We start from the raw sequence: 22,720 nt of genomic DNA on the forward strand, positions 1-22,720 counted from the left end.
TATGGCTCTGATTCATCCGCGATCGTATAATTCACGGGTGTGTAATATGAAGCGTTTCGGAGATGATGGCTGGATGACGTCTTAAGCGCTTGGGAATCGCGTTTAATTGACACTTTGATATACCCCTTGTGTATTATATTATTGCAGAGTGGTAGCCTGTGTCGAAAATCGTTGCGCGAATTCATCGAGGAATCAGGCTAATGTACAGTCAGTTGAGAATTAATAACTTCCTCGTACAGACAAATACTCGCTTTTTCATCAATCACTTTCCTCAGCGTGTATTACCGAGCCGGTAATGGGGGTCAAGTGCATTTTTCACACTCGCAGCGGATAGGAACGAGGTTCCCCATTCGCCAGGAGACGGCCGAAACCGAAAATTCCGGCGGAGTGTATAAATAAAAGGATTTGAATAAAAGAGGGCCCGACTTACGCCACGGCATGAATCAATATCAAAGGCGCGATAATTGCCGGGCAGAAGATAAATCCTCGACTCACGGCTTTGTGTCGGATCGTCCCGAATTCGAAGCCGTCATTGTTGCGCTGATGCTGTAACGGAATATCTCGAGAGTAAGAGAGAGAGGATGAAGCGCGCGCTAAGAACACACTCGTATACGAATTTCGTCTTCCTCGAGTGTATACCCGTAATACACAGTGTGGGAAAGCATCGTAATGGATTAGGTAAATTTTTATCGGACTTTCTTGTACGGATGGAACTTTTTCGAAGAAATCGGCGAAACTCCCACGCGAACGAATAAATCCCACTCGCTCGCTCGTGGATTATCTTTATCTGCCCTGCGACGACCTACGCGTGTACGGACTCTTTTTACTGGCTCCGCGACGACTTTTCCCTCACGGGCCGTCGCCTCGACTCGGCATCGCGTCCTATCTCTTATTATCGCATGACACATGCCACCGTTAAGTCCCGCTTTTACATGCCTTCTTTTCAATAATAACAGCGACTTGAGCTTCTTCTTTCTTTTGTGACGCTTCCACGCTTATGTTACACTGACACTGTACACGGCAGAAACTTCAGGCGCTTATACATTTCGACATACACATGCAACTTCGAATCCATAAATATCAGCTTTCGGTGCACAGCTCGCGCAGCTTTCTACTTTCAACGAACGGACTATAAGCGTGAACTGTTAATCAAAATTGTGCAACGGACTCTGGCTATTTTTCAAAAAAAAGTTCACAGTAACAAATTACGCTGATGATCCTCGTAAATCACACGTGTCCGTCTGTCGATACGGAAGACGAACACAACACTTGGGAAATAAATCCCGACGACTTGTCAAACGCATTTTCCCGCGTCGAATCAATTTGTATCTGATCCTACAACAAGAAGAAAGTCAAATCCCTCGAGCTTCAACACTCTTTTATCGAATCGCGGTCCACCGCGCGGCCGTCTCTCTCTGTATATGAATTATTTCGCACACACACAAAGGCTCGAGTCGAAACAACGGGGGGACACTCGTCGTCGCGCGATGAATTATAATTATCGCGGGCCGAGGGCTTAAAGTCGTCGTCGCTAATTCCACGCGGTAGACGAGTGTATAGAGGGCGCGAGAGAATACGACGAGTGTACGGCCTTTCAAAGTTTTATGAGAGAGAGAGAGAGAGAGTTGCGCGCGAGATTCTGAAGAGGAAACCCTAGAAAAATGTTTAACGTCGAGTTGTAGCGCCGCGACGAGGCTTTGGAGCGGATTTACTCGGCTGTATACACTTGCTGTAGCAGGAATTTTTTATATATTCGCAGAAATTGCATATTCGATTTGATTTTAAATTCACCCAATGATTATTATTGTATTATATGCGTACGCGGAACCGATCTCGAGTGCGTGTGAGAGATCGATATATTTTTCGCTTCGGGACTGTACGCGTACAGCACGCAATTATGATTTTATCGTTGTACAGTCGGCAGATCTCTCTCTCTCTCTCTCTCTCTCTCTTGCACACACAGTGCGAAAAATATGCTTTCACGTTCGCGGGCGAAGGAAAAAAGCCGTATAACTTATGTGTAGCAATTATTGAATCCGTATCTCGATCGGAATATCTCTGCGCCTTTCTCCTCCCGGTCTTTATACACACAGACATCAGAGCGCAATATTATTTCGAGATTTAATACGGGCATTTTGCTCGAGCGGAATATTAAGCCCCATTCGAGTAGCGCGCCGAGGAAATTTTTACTCGTCCGTCCCTTTTTGCGCTGGACTATATGGAAGCGCGTTCAGCTCTCTCAAAGCTTATACGTGCGGCAGATCGCGTATAATTAGCGCGCGCTCGCGCGGCCTTTTCAGCGCCGCGTCGTCTTGCGTGAAAGAAGCGCACGAAAGAGCGACGAAAAAAGCGGCAGCTGAAAAAAAAGAGAGATGACTGAAGCACCTATGTGTGTATACGTATGTGAGAGGAAGAGTCGAGTCTAGTAGTGGCTCTTTTAAGATCTCGCCACCGGGAAAAACGGAAGCGTGCGCGGCTTTCATTCGATGATATGCGCCTGTATGTTTTTTTCTCTGCGGCTTTTCTTTTTGCGACTCTTGGGCGACGCTCGAATGTATGACGTTATAGAGCGAGCTTTTGCCTGACTCGACGCGGATTTTTCCACTTGCGCGATTGTTGGGGAAATAGTGGTTAAGTGTGTTACGTTCGTGTGTAGTATAGCTGGATTCTTGCGTAGAGACGTTGAGAGTGGTGGGAACTCGGGAATTTTTGTAATTTTCTGAGTGCAGTGAGGTTTCTTATGTTTGTGTGTACGCGTAATAATCCATATTGTACCGTGTTCAATTTAATAAAAATCAGCATTTTTGCAGTTTTATCAACTTTTTGAATACTTTTATTATAATTTACAGAGAACTTTTTATTTCTGCATTTATTTTGCGGTACAGGATTTTGAGATGATTAAAAAAGGCAAGTATATATTTAAAGGATTATAATCTCGAATTAAAATTTGCGTATTATGTTGTTCTTTTTAAGCCTTATGCGAAGAAATAAGATCTGCAATTGTATGCTACTGATGTACGTAAAATCAGTCAAAAAAGTTTTGGACCAGCCTCTTCACCGCCGACTGAACTGCCCTAATCGTCTCTAGTCTCTGGATAGCGACGATAGGTGGCGCATGCACACTTTTTCACTTCCCCTATCAAATACGGCGTTAACATCACTTAAAATACAGCAGTGCCCCACTTACTTCCTTATTATAGGCCTGCTACTTGGACCGCACATACTATAACTGCTCGAGTCTACGATATTTTGTGGTGCTTTAGGACAGGCTGTAGGGATTTGAAACTGTCTTATTGTGACATAATTTGTTACAGCAAACCGATTGTGCAATCATGTTTACAAGTCCAAACGCCTCAATCGGATAATTAGATAATTAGGCAAAACCGAAAAATAAGGCGTTTTTCGAAAATTCATAGCTCCGTCATTTTTTAAACTGGAGCGCTAAAATGTTGGGAATAAGTAGAGATTATAATGTTCTTTATATGTGCAAAAGTTGGGTGCTGTCGGATTATTAGTTTGCTCAAAATCGCGATTCAAAGTTTGCGGTGCGTTTTTTCCGGCAGGTCTGTATGCTGTACCGTGGTGGGGGACGGAGCAGCGCCGGAGGAGAGGCATATATATATATATATATATATATATATATATATATATATATATATATAATCGGATTTTCGGTTTTTCCTAATTATCTCAGAATCTAATTATCCGACTGAGGCGTTCAACCTCTCATTTTTTAGATATTTTTATTCTCTACAAATCATCTCATTGAGGAATACTGAGAGCTCCCTTAGTTTTAAAGTTATAAGCCAAAAAAAAAGACAAAAATCGCCTTTTTTTGCAATAAATTGTTAATAACTAACAATAAGGAACGGAAATGCGAGTGATAAACATATACCCTTTCATCTGCTTATCATCCTTTACATGATTGCACAATCGGTAAATTATGTGAAAATACCTACTTGAGCCTACTGATATCGCGAGAAAATTAAATTTCTCCCGGATACGGATCCGATTTTCAAAAACTTCGTATGTCATATCAGGATTTGCTTTTGCGTAATTCTTGAAAACATAGAATGATATAATTTCTGAATTTTTACTAAGTATTTTATCGCGGCTTTATTTAGCAAGAATCTTATATGAAAATCCTGAGATATCGGGCTCTTGAAGCGGACGTTCTCGTAAATGTGTACGAGCGTATGATTTTCGAACTGATAACATTTTAAACTCGGTTTGGTCTCAAATCGAGCATGACATTTTTTTAATTTCAAAAATCTTCATAGTTATTTTTCTATTTGTACTCAAGACTCGTACCGCTTTTTATTACACCACATGCCCATAAATATGAAAATCATATTCACCATTTTGTTTCTATACGATCTATAGCGGACAGTGCCAAAGTGCGAAGGACTAAAGTATCTGAAATTTCAAATTTTCCTAAAAATAACACAAAACATGCGACAAGTAGCAGCCCTGCGAGTAAATTAGATTCAGTGGGCTTCATTGAAAGCAGTTGCCATTATTGTGCCTCTATATCCCTACTCGGTAAATTCCACATTCGCCCCAATATCGACCCGAAAGAAAATTACAGTAGAAATATAATGTTGCCTCGTAACATCAGAGATGATACAGTTCCTTTCCCGCAGCTATCTAACATGTAATTCGGAATGTATGCTCGCAGTAATCAACTGTTATGCATGTGTAATCAGCAAGTTTCTTCAACTTTTTCGACTTTTATCAAACTTTGCATACATCAAACGCAACGCAACTATAAGCAAATTCAAGGGAATAAATTAATGTAGGCTACACTACACAGAGTCGAAATCTGCACGACTGCGACTAAAAGAAAAAATAATTTAAAAAAAAAAGAAAAAGAAACTTGACACCGCTCTGGGTATCAATGGGCAGGAGATCGCCCACTAAGATAGAGGAACACTACTAAGCGCAGCCAGTCGGCACATACCAGCGTGTGTGTACATATCGCACCGGAATCATTTGTATAGCCATCGCGAACACACGTGTAATTGCACAATCGGCAATGAATAACGGCGCTCGCGACTCTAAAGACGAGGGGTTTATACTCTCTACGTACAGCCGCGCTGCAACGGTATTATAAAGGAGCAATTATTTACGCCGGTAATCATTTTATCGTTAAATTTCATTAGTAGCCTCATGCAGTGCCCTTTCTCTCTCTACGCGTACGCGTGTACGCGTTGGGCTGTAAAATCCCCGCGCCGGAAAATTGTCTACGGAACGCGAAAGTTGTGGTTATTGCGCGAGACTCTTTTACGCGCCTTTTTCCGCCGTTTACGAGTGTACAGCCGTGTGCTTTGTTTAGCTGTGTCCTTAAACTAACATCAAGTCACACTGGCTTAGGCTCAGAGAGTAATTATTATTGTATTGTGTGTGATGACTGCCTGTCGTAATTTAAAACCGCTGTCAATGCTTTTGGCACGTGGATTCTTTCGACATAATGATATTAAAATTGTTTTTACCTCATGCATAATTCTGTAGGGCTTTGTACTTTTTCATTTGATGGATAAAATTATTTCTAATCAATTACGTATCCATAATCAATTATAATTCTTCTCTCTCCCAATTTCTCTCTCTGGCATAGCTATAATTGTTATACTATTCTTCAAGAGACATCACGGTTCTTTACTTTTTACTTCTTGAGGTATTTTCGTCATTTTGGGAAGAGAACCCTGATATTGACACATAGTACCCCACCCGACGCAATGACAATCCACCTGTCAACATGACACCCCAACCGTCTAAATACTACCCCACCCGTCAAAAATGACACCCCACTCATCATATGACGGGTATAATTATGGATGTTCGACACAACTGTAATGAGTTAAATTTTGGTTCTTGTTGGAGCATTACCAATAATACCTACAAAATGAGTTCCAAAACTAACGTTACATCGACTTCGACTAGCCCAGTTTCAAGTATGGCAATCAATTTTCAGAATAATATGAACATAAAAACGCCATCACCAAAGCAAAATCGTAGAAAAATTAAAATTAAAAGGCGTCTGGACCAAATATGCAATCAATTGTCAGAAATCAAACTCTCACCATCTCCGCAGCAACAGCAGCAACAAACCATGGACAAGGACGAACTAGACCTGTTTTGCCAAGCAAGCACTGTTAAAAAAGGATCAAAACGCGCAATCGAACAACCCGAAACTCTAGCTCCTCGAAACGTTCGCCGAAAACTAGACTTGTAGTTTAAGAATTATAAAAATGTTCCTGACAAATTATCAAAGATAATGCTAATTCGTGACATAGCAATATATGCTGCCAAATAGAAAGTAACGCTTTAGATAGTAATGTAAGAAGTAAATTGACAAATTTATAAAAAAATGATGTTATAATAATAATAATAATAATAATAATAATAATAATAATAATAATAATAATAATAATAATAATAATAATAATAATAATAATAATAATAATAATAATAATAATAATAATAATAATAATAATAATAATAATAATAATAATAATAATCTAAGTAAACTAACTAAGCGAATTGTTTATATATTTTTCTTTATACTTAAATTATTCGATTGTTACGCAATTTGTCCACTACTTCATGTAATTACGCGTTCAAGTAGACATTCTTCGATTTCATTGCATAATAATTATATGCCCATTTGCGGATGTGAATTCGGCCGCGTCTCTCTTCGAACAGCATGTCGCGCAATAATATCGAATGAAAATAAAAATTAAATCTTTTGCAGCCTGCGAAACCGAAAATCCCGAGGTATAAAAGGCTAATTGACAGGACGAATAACATATTTCAATGTTTACACTCGCCCTCTTCCTGTTCGAAATCGCGGCCAAGCACGTAAAAACTTCGACACACACGCATAACAGCAAACTCGGCTGTAAAAAATCGGCGGCGACAAGGCCGAAAAATAACCGAAAAGAGCTGCGCGCGACGATAAAATTTTTACGCTAAAGACGCCAATTGCAGTGTAGAGCAGTCTCGGAAAAAAGGCTCAGCCGCCATGATATTATCGAAGCTGCTTCGATGAAAAACGAGTAACGAAAAGCGCTCGAATCGACTCACTCGTCGCGAGAGCTTGTAAGCCGCAGATACTAATCTTAAATTATGCCGGACGTTAAAGCGAAGAACGTCATGCGCGCGCCGAAACGCATAAAACGGCATTAATCCAGGGCTGAAGAGAAAAAAAAGGTACAAGTAAGAGACCAGGCAATAACGAAAATGCGAACGATATTGTAATATCGACCTGCGCCCTTTGAGGAGCCCAGAGAGAGTGAGAGTATTACACGAAAGGGCTACGACGTCGGCCGTCCGCTCGTAAATTCGTCGCGGGGAAAATTTTATGCTCACTCTCAGGTGCGCACCGCCGCCGCCGACGTATATAAGAGATACTAAAACGCCGGGGCAGACAAGCCGCATCTAGACTCGGGGGAGCTGCCGCGCGCGAAATAAAATATACCCAGGTGTTGCGCCGCAGTTGGCGTTATTTGAATTTCGGCGGAATTGATTTACGGAGGACGGTTCTGTGGGATGTGCGCAATGCGGTTGGATCGATTATTGTAGATGGAAAATTGTGAATAAAGTGTGCGAAAGCCGATTATCTATGCTCGATGACCTCTTTCTGAGAAAGCAAAATGCGTTTATTGTATCGTTATTTATACACCGGGAATCCCAGTGTATAAAGGTCTGTTATCGCTGAGCGTGAAGCGCTATAAATACCGGGTTAGTCGGAGATATGACAGTACAGTGTTGAAGTTGTCAGTCTGCGAGAATCTTGTCAAGAGTGTGTAGTATTTTGAAGTGACAAGCTCCGTGCCGACATGTCAAAGTTGCCGATGTACATTGTTTTCTTCTGTGAGTACTAGTTATGTTTACTTTGAAAATTAAAAACCAGGCACTTATTCTGCATTTTATTGCAGACATATTTTAATAAAAGTAAAGTTACAACAATTAAAATTGTAACTACTGTTAAAAATTTTGCAAGCACTTTATGGTATGAAGCAAAAATTAAAATACGTATTCGTTTTCTTATTCAGTCTGCTTAGTTTATTCGATTATACCCCAAACGGTCTACGGAGATACAGCCGGAGAAAGAGCATGCATGCTGAGCAGATGCTTCAACGAGATCGATCTAGTTGAAGTGTGCGGATCGGATGGGCATACTTGGCCAAGTATGCAGTACATGCGCTGCAGTAACGAGTGCAAAAATATGAGTACGTGTTAGAATTAACACACTGTGCCCATCACTATTTTGTACTATTCTTCTAAACATCGACTATTTTTTCAGACGTCCAGTTCGTCCATTACGGCCGCTGCGGCAGATGGAATTTCGGATAAAAGTCGATAATTGTAGTCAAAGTATAGTTCTATTGCTGTCATAAAGCTTCACAATAAAAAAAAAAAAAAAAAATACTGAGTTACGTTTTCCAATCCGCACATACTCGTAAGCATCGAGCTCGTCGTCGAGACCATCACCGCGCCGATCCGTCATAAATTCGACTTAGGATCATTTGCGAGCGCATAACTGCCGGCGCCCCGCGTGCTCTCGCGTGCGTACACACGCGAATTCGCCAAGACGGTCTGAGCCGATTATCGGGGGGAAGGTCAAATTAGCCTTTAAGAGGCTTCTTCTCTTCGCTCCTCTTATACATTTCCGTCGGCTCTCCTTTTTTTCCATAATACCTCCTTACCTCGCCGGCAATTTTCCCGTGGGCGAGAGTTAAGCGCGTCGCCCGAGAGGAAATTGATATTGCCTTTTATTTCACTTTTCCGCTCGTCGTTCAATTCACGCCGACGACGAGAGCAGAAAACGAGCGGCGATTTTTATTCACGCGCTGAGATAATGAAGCGTCTCTTCGATTTTTTTTCTTCGTTATTTCTCTGGGCCTTATCCGTGTGTCGACACGAGACTCGCTTGCACTTGTCTCTCTCGTGTCGCTGAAAAGCCGCTTGTATACTTATACTCGTCCACCCACGCAGCAGCGGCGCATTATCGACTCTTCGCCGTAGTCCCGTACGATGACACGCCGCCGAGAGTCACTCCTCGTATGTGCCTTAGTTGATGTAAAATATTGCCTGCGATACCGTAATTCGCCACACGCGCTCGCGTGTCGATTTTTACCGATCATTTTTGAAAACGACAACGGGACTGATAATTCCAGTCTGTATTTAGCCAAAAAAGAGGGGAAAAAAATCTGTCGGAAGAGCCGAGCGAGCGTGTCGGCGTCGTATGGTCGATTGATTCCGCAAATAGAAAACGTAGCGTCGATGGCGCGTGTCGGGTGAAAAATTGCCGAAAATAGTATAGCGAGTCGCGCGACCGCGACGGAAATGCCAATTAAATCGGCAACAACGGCCGGCCGGAACGCCGGGGGAAGGGGGGATCCAATTTATTAATCGGATTATCAGGCTGATTTCCCTCGGGGGATCGAAGCTGCTGTAACCCCCCGCGCCGCGCCTGTGCGCGATAAAGTTGATCCTCGCATCGAAGCCCGAACAGTTCCCCCCTTTACGCTCTGCATTCTTACACACTGCGCGTTATTGTTGTGAGAGATGTCTTCGCTTCTAATTAGCCGGATCGATAGCTCTGTTTTATTCGCTTACAGAAATGGAAAAAAAGAACGATAAATTGCGGGAAAGTAATTCACCGCTCGGGTTTTCAATTTCTTCGAATCAACCGCGTCGTGATTTTTTATTTCCTTTTTCCCTCCTATACATCCCCGGGATATATTGCTCGGGAGTCTCTCCGCGGCTGCCGAGTAAAACGCCGACGAATATATGATAATAACAGTAAAAAGAAGGAGCAACCGCGAAAAGTCGCGAGGATTCGATGTGTTTTCATGCGGCGGGACGTAAAATTTTTCAATTCCGCGCTCCGTTGTTTACCTCCCTCCTGTGGGAAATCAGTTTTATGGAGAGAAAGGTTCTACGGCGATAAGACTAATCGAAAAAATTTTATTCGTGCTTTCGAACGATTTTCGAAAAAAAAGAGGAGAATTCAGTGCACGTAACGCGTTGGGCGCCAAAAATTGACGAAATATGATAAAGTCTGACGAGTCGAGGAGGGAAAAAGCCCTTACCGCCTCGGACGGAAGTAATATCCGACAATTGGGAGCTTCCGACCTGTCGGCCCTGCTGCTCGTCTCTTTCTGAAAATCCCGCAACGCGTCTTGTACACACACGTGACAGTCCTGTATGCGCCTGTGGATCGTCGGCGGCCCCCTCGAGTTCGACGCGGCGCGTAATGGCTATCGATTATTGCTTATCGAATAAACCAATCGGCGCATCGTGTCACGATGACATTCGCCTTCCGAGCCGTCGTCGCCGCCGTCGTCGCCGCCGTCGTCGTGCTTGTCGTTGCGCTGATGTATAACTCTCTCCCTTTCTCTATGTCCATGTACGTGTATACGTATACGAAGCGACTGTGTCCGTATTATTATGCATCTATGGAGGAATTCGCCTCGTCGGGTCTGATTGTGGGGAGAACGCAGTCGCGGCTGCAGTTTGGAGAATTACGGTATTTCGCGCGACGGTTGCGATTATTTCCGTATAGCTTTCCCCATAACACATAACAGTATACGTGTGGTTTTCGAAACGTATATACACACGGACTTGCCCGTGTACGCAAGTATTTCAATACCGAATATTTCTTTCTCTCCGCCTATCTTTCAGCGCACCGCAGCAGCATCTCTCTAACCCCGTGACGTTTCTCTTTACTTCTCTCTCTCTCTCTCTCTCTCTCTCTCTCTCTCTCTCTCTCTCTCTCTCTCTCTCTCTTGCTGCCTTTCAACGATTCGATTTTTTCTTCTTTCCTTCTCTCCTCCTTTTGCGCGTGCTGTTGCTCGCTGTCGCTCTTTTTTTCCGTTCGCAGCACAGACAGCCCCGCCGCGTGTTTCTCTCCCTCTGTCGGCGCTGGTGAAAACGCCTCTGGGAAAAGCTCGTCTCTCTCTCTCTCTCTCTCTCTCTCTCTCTCTCTCTCTGAATATTGCAACGCTTCGAGAGCTGGTACTGGCCGAATTATGAATTATTATTTTCAATTTTCGCTGCGTGTGTGTGTTGATATAATCGAGGTGCACCTACACGAGTTATCGACGCGTCGTGTAGCGCTGACGCTTTTGACAAATGGCTGCATTTCTCGGCCTCGACAACAACTTTTGCGCAAAGGGAAAGAGCGAAGGAGAAAAAGCCGAGAGAGCTGGAATTGTAGATTCAGCTGCAGAGCATGAATTGAAGTCCGCTGCGGAATGCGTGTGTATGCGCGAGAAAGAGGACTTTTACGAAATAAAGATTGATTAGAATTTTGCCGAGAGAATGGGATTGTAGATGAAGATGATGAATAGATGCGCGTTTTACAGTTGTGTGTGCGGCAATCGCATACCGCAGATGCGATGTGTAATAGAATACGGAGAATTCACCTGGCGAAAATGTGTCGCTGAAGCATCTGAGATGAAAAAAAAAAAGAAAAAATTGCTCTCGACGCCGAGAAGGACACGGTTTGGGGTATATAGACAGCCGCTGCTTCGATTCGAAACACGCGCCGGCGTCCGCTCGCGGATTCGCGTCACGCCGTCAACTCTCGAGGTAGTAGCCTCGTTTTCTATCTCTCTCTCTCTGGCTCGTCGTCGCTCGCCTCAGACGCGCAGTGTACCTACACCCCTCCCACGTGGAGACGTCTTTCTCTTTTCGCTTCGTCCTCTGTGTTTATCTCTCACCGCCGCGAGTATCTATAGTCTAGACACGGTTCGCTCTCGGAGAGATATAGGATGGAGAGCTGATTGACGGAAACGTCGATAAGTCATTTTTGTGCTTTTGTTGTTGTTGGAAAGCGATGAGCGATGTTCTGGATTGTGTTTGATTGTCCGTTATTGATGAGGTTCATGCGAGGTGATGCAGTGAGTTTACTCTAGGTAGGAATGTTAATCTGTTGGCTAACGAATTCGATTGTTTCAATAGAGAAAATCATCGAAATTTGGATGGAACAATTGTCTTAAGGAGGTTCATCTGGTATGTCGCTAGTCAAAATGTGTATATTTGGCACAAGAAATATAATTCATTTGGGACTTCTGACAAGCTAGTTTATAACAAAGAATTATTTTAGATAAAGAAATCGAACTATTATTTAATTAGCGCGCCACGCGCGGGCTTACGGCCGCGTTGGCTTGCATCGCTTCGTACGCAAAACGCTCGCGCTTCGCGTTTTGCGCATAAGGCACGGCCGCTGAAGCTCGCGTAAAAGTATAGTTATAAAAAAATTTCGTAATGCCTGTCGGTGCTTATACAGTACTAGACTTGGCGCAGTAGACTATAATTTCATTAATTTATTAAATGGAATATAAATACTTGATTGATATTTTTAATATTTGTTTTCTATCACGGAAATATATCAAACTTTACAATATATGATTCATTTCGCGCTCATATAAATTTCAAAGTTGCCACGGTTTCGTCGCCAACTTCCTTTTAAAATTTTAAAGTTATGTTTCGAGAGTAGAATGTCTAGAATATTATAAATACACAAATTATAATTTGATATGTATTATAGTATTATATTACATTTTTAATATTAGAATCAATTTTAGAAATCAAAAAATTCTAACGCTACTTTTGACGCATGCGCACTACATGAGCCAATCATATTGACGCATTCTTGGCTTCACTTCATTTAGCATATGTTAGAGGGATGTAGTAAGCTACTTAGAGCTTTTCTTCAATCTAAGCAATTTTCTTTATGGAGTTTAGGCTTTTCTAGTTCAGTATATACACTTGAATTTTAAAAGTGAATTGTCTGATTCAGCTTAAAAGATTTAATTAATATAGCGTACGTCGTTATATGATGCCAAGTTACACAGATTGTATGCGGCGATTACGCATTTCCTAAATTATGCATTTTTTATAATTTAATTAAAAAAGTGGTTTAATTTTGTATATATATATATGAGATAAATGCCAAAATATAACTTTCAGCTTTTAATAATATAGGCAAATTGCTGAAAATAATTGGGTTGGATGGGGCATGTTGCACCGAAGTTATTATTGAATTTATGTATCAAAAAATCGCTTTTAGGGTTGTGTATGTCAAAAAGTGTTAAAAAAAATGTTTGCCACGGTAAAAAGTTGTATTTTGAAAATGTTTGCAACTTTTATATTTAACATTTTCGTGTAAAACGTAAATCCGTAATGTTTTATGGCAAATAATTGGTTTTTTAGCTGTACAAAATCGATTTTGGTCGGTAAACTCGAGTTCTAAGCATTTTCATGATTTGATGTTAATGGGAAAAAGTTGTATTTTTCAAAGATCTATAACTTTTCCATTCAACTTTTTTTTGTAGAATGCTTAGAATTCGACTTAGAGCTAAAAAACCGTTTTTAGCGATTTTTGGAGGTGACCGCATACGAAAATTTTTTTATAAGAATGTAAATTATGACAACACTGAAATCGTCAACTTTCCACCAGCCCTAACTCAATTCAGACCAGAAACTTATCTCTTCCAACGACCAAAAACAAAAATTCGACCTCGTCCGTACATCCAAACCAATAAACAAACAACAAACGCACAGTTAGAGAAATACTTTCTCGCAAAAATCAATTAATCCACATCACCTCCAGCTGCATCAGCGCCTTATAATTCCATCCGATGCACAATTCACCCGCAAATGAAGAAAAATGCAGCGCAACGCAGATGCACACGCCCGAGAAGATAAATACCGGGTAACAATCATTAATCACCGAAAAAATCCGCGCCTTTCCGAATTTTTTTTTTTTGTTTTCGTACCACAAAACAATCTGTCCCCGTCTCTCTCGGCGCCAGTTTCTTCAACCTCTGCTTCCAGCGTGTCGAGCTACATATAGGATAAGAAAATTCGTATTCATAACTCGAACGCGCGCATTCCTTCTGCGTCGTGCTTCTGCGGGCACCTATACACACCCAGAGAATAAGAGAGAGAGATAGGATTCACGCGTACAGCCACCCCCGCAAGTCGTCGCGTGCCGGGAGAACGACGACACGCTCCGTCAGCAAATTGTTTCCCTTCGTGTATACACAGGCTTGATTGCCTCGCCACTACTACTAGCTATACGCAACAAAACGCGAACAGCGCTTTTTCTTTCCCTGCATTCTCTTTTAACTCTATTTTCTCCGTCTCTCTGTCGCTTACCTTTGGCTCGTAATTAATTTTTTTGCTGCTGCTGACTTTCGCCCTTCGCTATCTGCTTCGCGGCACGCGACGTGCTAACGAACCTCTACCTATACATACTATTCTATTATTGGATAGATGCTTCGCGTCGTTGATCGAACCCATATCCACCCTAATACGCAGGCGTACACACACACACACACACACACAGCGAGAAGGGAATAATAATTCCTCTCGGGCGGATGACCCGTCCGCGATAAGAGTTCAAGCGTACCTGTACGCAAACAGGTTTGCCAGCGGTATACCACCTGTAGCAGCGCATCCTTGACTTGCGTAAACAGGCTCCACTCGACGCTCTACCTATACCCAGCGAAATCCGTATTTATTGTTCTAGGGCCGACGACGGTGATGCTGCTCTGTGTTCGCTGTCTAGCCGATATGATACAACGCTCGGCAATAATGGAGCCAAGCTCGCCGCGAGTTTATGCATCCTGCTGCAGTGTACACGTACCATACAACAAGCCTCAACGCGTCAGCTTCATAATTTCGAGGATATAATAGCCGCAACGGCCTTTTCCGCGCGCAATAATGGAAGATACGTGTACGAGCAGCGCTAGCGTTTTTCCAATCGCCATTTAGAGCTCTGCGTATAGTATTTATCCTCGGCTGTCTCCTATATATCAAGCGCGAAGCGCTATTCTTCCTTTCTTTTTCCTACTCGGATGCACGTGCGCGCTTTCGTTACACGGTAACTTCTCTCGTCGAATTCGATTTCAGAGAGAGAAGTTCCAAGCGCGGCGAAAACTCGCGGAGAAATAAACGTATACGCGAAGAAGAGAATCTATGGGAAAACATTTTAAGAAGCTCGAAACTACCCGTGATACACACAATCGCTGAGAAAGCTGCCGAGGCGCGAATTTAATTAAGCCAACTTTTTTTTCTCTATACCTCTTCTTCTTCGTTCATTCTTCTCTCTTTCTCAGCCGCCGCCGCCGCCGCCGTATTGTCTTAACGCTCGGTTCTCCCTGTCGTCCTTTGTGCGGATAATAGCTTCTCAGGGAGGATCGCTGTTCTCGCGTTATCTTATATCCGCGAGTGTATAAACTGTAAAGCAGAGCTTGTTGTCCGACGTATAAATTAATCCGTCAAAAAAGCTCGCAAGCTCGAGGAAAAAAAAGCGAGAATCGCGCTGTTTACAGAAGCCGGTCTGCCGAGGAATCGGGTGAGATGCTGCGCTCGTTTATTTCTCTCCGGAGCTACTTTTCTCTCAGCTCGTCGCGAGGCGGGAGGGAAATCACGTAGGAGGATAAAGGGGATATAAAAGGAGTCGGGGATCCCGCGGCGCGCGATTCTTCGCGGTAATTGGTCCCGCCTCGTTCCTTATACTTTATCTCCGGGTGAGATGTTGCGAGCGATGCTCTACTTTTGTTTTATTGAAATTTTTCGATTCTATAATATACTATAATATGAGCCGAAAGCTCGACCGTTTAGTATATAACGAAACAACGAGGGTGAGAGGGTCGTAAAAGTAGAGGAGCTTTGGGGCTAGCGGTCCGTCTGTGTCGCGTCCGAGAGAAAGAGAGAGAGAGAGAGAGAGAGGAAGTAATAGGAGAGAAAAACAAGACGCGAGGCAGGACCGCACACGTGCCGACGAGAGACTATGCAGCAAGCCGCGGGCTGCGCGATAAATTAAACGCGGGCCGGGAAATGCACTTGCTTTTAAACGCGCTCTTAAGAGCTTTCATTGTTTGCGCGTCTCCTTTTCGGCTTTAAATATACACGTGCGTGCGCGCGCGGCGCTTTTGCCTCGATTTCGTTTTGTTTTAGACTGTAGGGTTTGAACTTTTTTTGAGGTTTTTCGGATGTGTAATCTTCGTAAAATATAATACAACGGTTTTGAACATTCGAGAGATGGTTCTATGTAAGTTCGATTCGAATACCCCGCAACATTACATTGAAGATTACTGATTCACTAGCGTATTTTTGAAGAAATAAATCTATACAGGAAATTAACCAGATTCTTGCCAGAATTCCTGGTTAAACTTTTTTAAAATTAGGTATATTAGGTGTATCAGGTATTTTAGGTATTTTAGGTATATTAGGCATTTTAGGCGTATTAGGTATTTTAGGTATATTTAGGTATTCATCGTAGTGATCGCATTCTACAAGTCCTCTGATTAGCTGTATTTCTACTTACATTGGAATTCCTAACCTCAAAAAGTGAAAATTGAAAAATCATGATTGGAACAAGGACTGAATTTTAACATCCATATGGACACCGAGTCTATAAATATACTACAACTGCAATGTTTAGCCTGCTCCTTTGGTTACTCGAAACGCAGCCTTAAGAGATCATTATTACAATAGGAACACCGCATCAGTCATAACTCCGCACACACAATATCCTCGCGATCTCTATCCAAACGTATATAGCTATATACATATACGAACTATCGACCGTTATACAGAGCCGCCGCGCGTTTCTCGCGGAATGAAACCGTCCTCGCAGCCGGTCGCGACGCGTGAGGAATGGCTCGGAAGGGAAAAGAAAGAGTTTCGTGCGCGCGCGCGCGCGGATGCTTAACGACGCGCTCGCGGCTATGTAGAGACCGGTGAAAAACGAGGCAATTAGCGATAGAGATAGGCTACCACTGCCTACACCTCTATATAGTGGGAGTGTATACACCCGCGGAGAGTCATTAGAGACGCGAAGAATAAAAAAGAGCGCGCGACGTATTAATCGCTCGATTCGCGCATTTAATTAAGCGAGAAACCTAGCCGAGAGCGTCTCTATTAACGGCGAATATCGGGAATAACAGAAACGTGGGCAGGTCTCAATACGGCACTAGTTCTCTCTCTCTCTCTCTCTCTCTCTCTCTCTCTCTCTCTCTCTCTCTCTCTCTCTCTCTCTCATTAGTTCGATGATCGATGAAGCGCGACAACGAGTGTATATCACGGTGCGGGAATATATTGTTGAATATATAGAACCGCGCCGGCGGAACGGAAGCTTGAGTTATGGCCGGCACGCGTTTGCGCTGTAATTTGTGCTTCGCGCGGCAGTGCAAGTTTTTCCCGCGTCTCCTTATCACCGACGCGGCTTCGTCGGGGACGGACTATTAATTTCTGAAATATTGGAAATTGATAAGGCTAAATTGATTCGCCGCGCGCTTCCGAGCGGCCGATAAATTACGCTTTTATCGCCGCGACTTGTAATGTATGCGAAAGCGCTAAAGACGCTGTTATGCGCGAGAACTTCATCAAACAGTTGCAGGCGAGCTTTTCGAAGTCAGGGGGAGAGAAGGACTCGATTATACTCTAGCTCTCTCTCCTCCGAGAGTTATATACGTATATATTCCGGTCTGATAGTTGTTCGGAAGAAGTGGAGAGACTCTGCGAAAACTCATCTCGAAATGAAACTCAGCTTGAAATTTGAATGAGCGAATTAAGCTTGGCCTCGAAGGACCGACGGGCGAGTTTAAAATTCCCGCGTCTACATTATACAGAGAACCGGTGATGAAGAATATGCGGCTACAGGCTTATCGAGCATATACACTGCACACCTTAATCGCTGGAAATCCAATTGCGATCGCGCGCGAGGGATTACAGAGCCATGTGCGTGTACGGCGCGCACTTCAAAGAGCGCCATTTGTTTCGCTCACTCGATCGAACCTGATCCTGTGCATTTATAAGCAGCGCATATAGCACTGGTTTATTTACAAATCCGCTTTGCCTCTTTTGCAGCCGATTGTGTGTTTACAAGCTAGCGCTGAACTACATTCGCGCGGATTCGACTTCAGAAAGTTCAAAGCGTCGAATTTGAATAAAATATTTCAAATTTCCCGCTCTAAATTTAAAAGTCGTTAGTCGGTGCATAACGTATACCTTCGACTAAAACGAAACGTTTACATAGCCGCACACAGCACACGCACATGTGTAACTCTGTTTGGAAAATACGGCCGTCGTATGTGCGAAAGTTTAAAGGCGAAGTAAGTGAATAATCGGTCTGGAAGTAGCATCTGGATAATATCGTCGTCCATCGGCGCGATGCGTGCGCGTAAAATTTTGCGCCTGGCGCGCGCGCGAAGACGATACAAAAACATCGCAGCGCTCGGTAGCTCGCGCGAAAATATTTATGGTTCGGCGCGGGACTTTTACGCCGGGAAAAGGGAGTTGATGTTTTGTTTGTGCAGCTTTCAAGGTGCTTTCTCGTTGGATGAGTATATTGTTTTTTGGGGGTTGAAATAGTGGATTTAGTCGCTATCGAGGTCCTAATCAAGATGCGAATAGTTTATCCTTCTGACTAGCGACGCTAGGTGGCGCATAGGCTCTTTCTTATTTCACGCATCGGAATCTGGGAGCCAAGCGTATATATAGCGCGGTGTGTCAGTCATATGCCAAAACTGCTTCTTGTTAAGATTGCTGCTTAAGCCGGACATGCAGTACTTCTCACTTACGAACCTAATCAAAGCTACCATTTTTGTTCTATTCTCGAGCTTAAACAAGACTCTATCAGTCTTATGGCTCTTTATACAACCTACAACACCACGTTAAAAAAATCCTGCCACGTCCCTCGCGATATTGTTCCAAAAGCGAGGATTTACAATAATCATCGATACACTCCCACACGATGACTGATATCAACACTCCACCGAAATTTTTCTCACAGCTCTCCTCGCTCGCTCGACGATGTTTACGGTCCCGTCGACAGCCAGTCTCCCAGCCCATACATCATCTCCCTAATTGAAATCCGAAACCTCGAAGGTCATCGCTGCATCAACGCTGCAGCTCGCTCGTACACGGTCGTTCCTCAACTCGGGCGCTTCTCTCGAAAAATATATTTCGGGACCGTTTAATTGGGCTCTCCCTCTCGAATAATGTAAACACCTTTCCAGGGCGACTATATAACTTTCTCGAAATTTCGGAACAGATTTTTTTACCTCCATCCTCTCTCCAGCGCGAAACACAAGGCGCCTATTCACGGCGAGTGCACGCGCTGAATAGCCGGCTTGAGTGGGCACGTGTCCGTCGATGAATGCCCTGGACCATCCCTCACTCTCACGGGGTGTACGTATATACAGTGGTCTGCGCGAATATCCGCGAGGGGTAAAGCTCGACCCCTTACAATAAATACGTAAAAGGTGTGTAATAGGCTGAAACGCGATAGTCGGCGGAGCTGCCACGGCTCTTTGGTGTACTTGACACTTTCGTCGTACTACTACTACAAGCAACCGAGAGATCATTATTTCTACGTTCTCTCAATTTCAAGTACGTATAATATAACGTAATACACATCATTTCGCTTGTTGCGAATATTACGCTCGAGCGGAGAAGGAGAATATGAGAGAGAGAGAGAGAGAGAGAGAGAGAGAGAGAGAGGGCCGTGCGCTTTTAATTAAACGCCGGAAATGGCTCGTAATTTTTAAGCATCGAGAGAGAGAGAGAGAGAGAGAGAGAGAGAGAGAGAGAGAGAGAGAGAGAGACGGGGAGGCGGCCGCGCTGCGACGGAGAACAAAAGGAACAAGCCGAGTCTAATAACAGTGGTCCTCAAATCGCTCAATTTTCGGCGCTAAGTACACTTCAGGCTTTTTAACGACTGTTCGAAATAAAGTTTACAGAGGAAGAAGACGAAGGAGAAGAACAAGAAGAAGCGACAGCAGAGGGAGAAAAAGGAGGCGCAGCACACAGAAACAAAGTTAAACACAGGGTTCGCAGAGCAGCAGCAGCACACGTATAAGTCGAGAGACGAACGAGCGTATCGCTTTCCTTAAAGTGCCGGTTTTCTCTTTCTCCTTATATACGCGACTGGCCCCTAAATTATGCGCACAATTACACGTTGCCCGTGTGCGCCTTATCGCGTTTGTTTATTCGACGCGACGGAAAAATGGATTCTATAAATCCTACTCGCAGTGCCGGCCCGTAAAGGTCGCCGCACGCTGGAAATTTTCATCTCCATGTTTGCCCGATGCTCGCGTTCGTAGAGCGGGGTGTATAAATATTTATGGCCGCGGGAATCAAAGAGAGACCCGGCCTACTCTGGCTTTTCTCTTTCGCAAGCTCGAGATTTTTTGCGCGGACGTTGACGAGAGCTTTGTACAAAGTTTCGATTTCATTGGATCTAATCTCGGAGCTTTCGATGTAATAATACGACGATGTGTCTGCAGCGTTCCTAGACACGCAACAATGTTAATTCCCTCTCTCTCTCTCTTTCACTAGCATCAAAAAAAAAAAACAACGAGATAGAATAACATCGACTTGTAGGTTCTCCAAGCCCGCTGCCGTCTAAATCGATAGGTCGGGTCAGTGGCACGTCCAAGAGACTGCGCGTCGTAGTGTCTATCTCCGCAGCTCTCGCGACGAATGCAATCGCATTCGTTGCATTATTCACGCCTTTCGCGCGCCCCGTCCGCAAAGACATCTCTCGCGCGCTCCGTCTTTTATTCTCTCTCTCTCTCTCTCTCTCTCTCTCTCTCTCTCTCTCTCTCTCTCTCTCTCTCTCTCTCTCTACACGCTGCGACTCTTGGCTCGCTTTGATACACGAGAAGAGCTTTTGGTTCTTTTTGTCACGCGTATACGAAGAGCCTGCGCTCTATCTCTGGTTATTATCAAAACGATAGAGTCACCGCGCGTAGGTATAGGCTGTATACGGGGAAATCGGATTTTGCGCTGGTTTTGTTTATCCCGCTTTTCCGAGCTTGCGATTTTAAGCTCCTTACGCCAGCTTCTAATTGGCTCTGAAGCTTTTGCTCGCGGAGCGAGTGCTGTTCTCTCGTGTGTACGGATATATACTTCTGTGTATCGACGGCGGAGTCGACCTGTGGTAATTGGTGAAATCCGATTAATAGAATCCTGACGGCGCAAACTCGTGATCGCTGTAGTTTCTCCGACATGAGGCTGTCTGTCTTTCGCTCTCTGCGATGCGGAGTCTATACTTGCTCGTGAATACCAAATGCGCCGATTATTATTGGCCCCTATCTTACGCTCGTTCGCGTTTGTTCAGATGCGGATATGTGTGTGTGTGTGTGTGTGTGTGTTCAGATGCAGTGATAAGATACAAATTTCCTTAATCGACCGAGCACGACGGTTACGAAATTTTATTAACAAAAAAAGAGGAGAGAACGAGAGCAAGTCTGAAAATAGAAACGCACCGGTCTCCAGAGGCGTTATCTCACGATCGTCTCTCTCCGCCTCTTTTATCTCTCGTCTTCCCGGCTCTCTTTGCTCTATTTGCTCGCTTTGCTCAATATATACCTCGAGGGGCATTAAACCTCTCGATGCATGTACGCGCGCAGGAAATTGGAAAAACGAGTCCCCCCTCTATATACTCCTGATTATTAGGCTAAAGAGCTCCGGAGCTCGTCCGAGGCTAATTGCTCGACCCCCTCCTCTTTGCACCGCATTAAAGTGCGATTTTTACGCCGAAGACACGAGCGTTCGAGTACACGAAAGCAGGTATAGATCGATCGCGCGAGGCGTAAAAATTTCGGGCTTTCAATTAAGCTTTTTAAATTTATAAACATTTCAGTTAATTAGCCACTTTCGGCGAAAAATCCTCGTAAACAGGGAGATTAATCGAGTCTCCCTCTGCTTTTTTTGTTTCGCCTATCGCGAGATTGAAACGTTTCGAGTTTTACGAGCTGGTTATGCAACGAACCGAGTAATTAGCGGCGTTTCCGCGAAAAAATAACGCACCGATCAAAATCTGCCGACGCCGCGATTAAGATTCAATTAACGCTGTACGACATCGAATCCTTTAATTACAATCAGTCTCATCGCAACACCTTGACTCTGAAACGACAGCTTCCAGACACTGCCGCGTCGACGTCGTGAAAAAAAATCACTCACTCGACGCCGAGAAGCCAGTACATAGGCTTCGGCGCATACACTACACGCAGGAGCTTTAAGCCTCGGCTAAGTGGAACGTAATGAATATGCTAAAACGCGCGAAAGCTTTGTAGCCAGGCAATATTCTCGCAGTTGCCTGCCAGCGCAGCGGCAACAAATTATATATGCGCATGGGCTGCCGTGTATATATATATATATATGCGTTTATACGCGCGATATGCCTCGGAGCCTATACACGTATAGTAGCTTCGTGAGCGAATAAACTCGTGAATGGCAATGAGTATAGCGCGTGTGCGTCTGGTTTATATGCGCGCGAGTAGCGTTCGATTTTTACTTCTGCTGCAGCAGCCGGTGCTAATATCTATCTAGGATTCAGAGTGAGCGAGAGCGTGCGCGCGTCTGGTTTTGGAAGTTATAGCGAAGAAATGGTTACCGAGTAATTGGGCCGACTGCGTTTGTTGCTATCGAGGTCTGGCTTCAAAGGAGAGGAGAAATGTGGTAGGCGCGTTTGTGCAAAAAGTTTTCATTCATTTATTTTACGATTGTATCGTGGAGTGGAGTAGAAAATAATGTTAACCGTGCTAAGTTGTCTGCATTTTTAAAATCATAATCGTAAATAATTTCACTGATTTGAATATTGTTGAAGAGTAGATACAAGCGGGTAATGTATACAGTTGAATAACACGTTAAAGATAAAATATAGTTGAAATCCTCCCAGAAAAAGTAT

At 43.7% G+C, this 22,720-nt stretch overlaps 2 protein-coding genes across 2 annotated transcripts in view; one reads left to right on the top strand and one right to left on the bottom strand.

The window, feature by feature from the left end:
- Positions 1-22,720, bottom strand: part of LOC100117501 (netrin-B) — a 114,976-nt gene that overhangs the window by 38,974 nt on the left and 53,282 nt on the right. The gene's annotated exons all lie outside the window — the stretch shown is intronic.
- LOC100116651 (Kazal type serine protease inhibitor-like venom protein-like) lies at positions 7,759-8,428 on the top strand. The gene is made up of 3 exons (NM_001161704.1): positions 7,759-7,872; positions 8,055-8,231; positions 8,306-8,428. Exons 1-3 carry the CDS (start codon positions 7,839-7,841, stop codon positions 8,353-8,355), a joined length of 261 nt encoding a protein of 86 aa, NP_001155176.1. The 5' UTR covers positions 7,759-7,838; the 3' UTR covers positions 8,356-8,428.

This window comes from Nasonia vitripennis, chromosome 4, assembly GCF_009193385.2.
Source record: "Nasonia vitripennis strain AsymCx chromosome 4, Nvit_psr_1.1, whole genome shotgun sequence".
In the NCBI taxonomy this organism is placed as follows: Eukaryota; Metazoa; Arthropoda; class Insecta; order Hymenoptera; family Pteromalidae; genus Nasonia; species Nasonia vitripennis.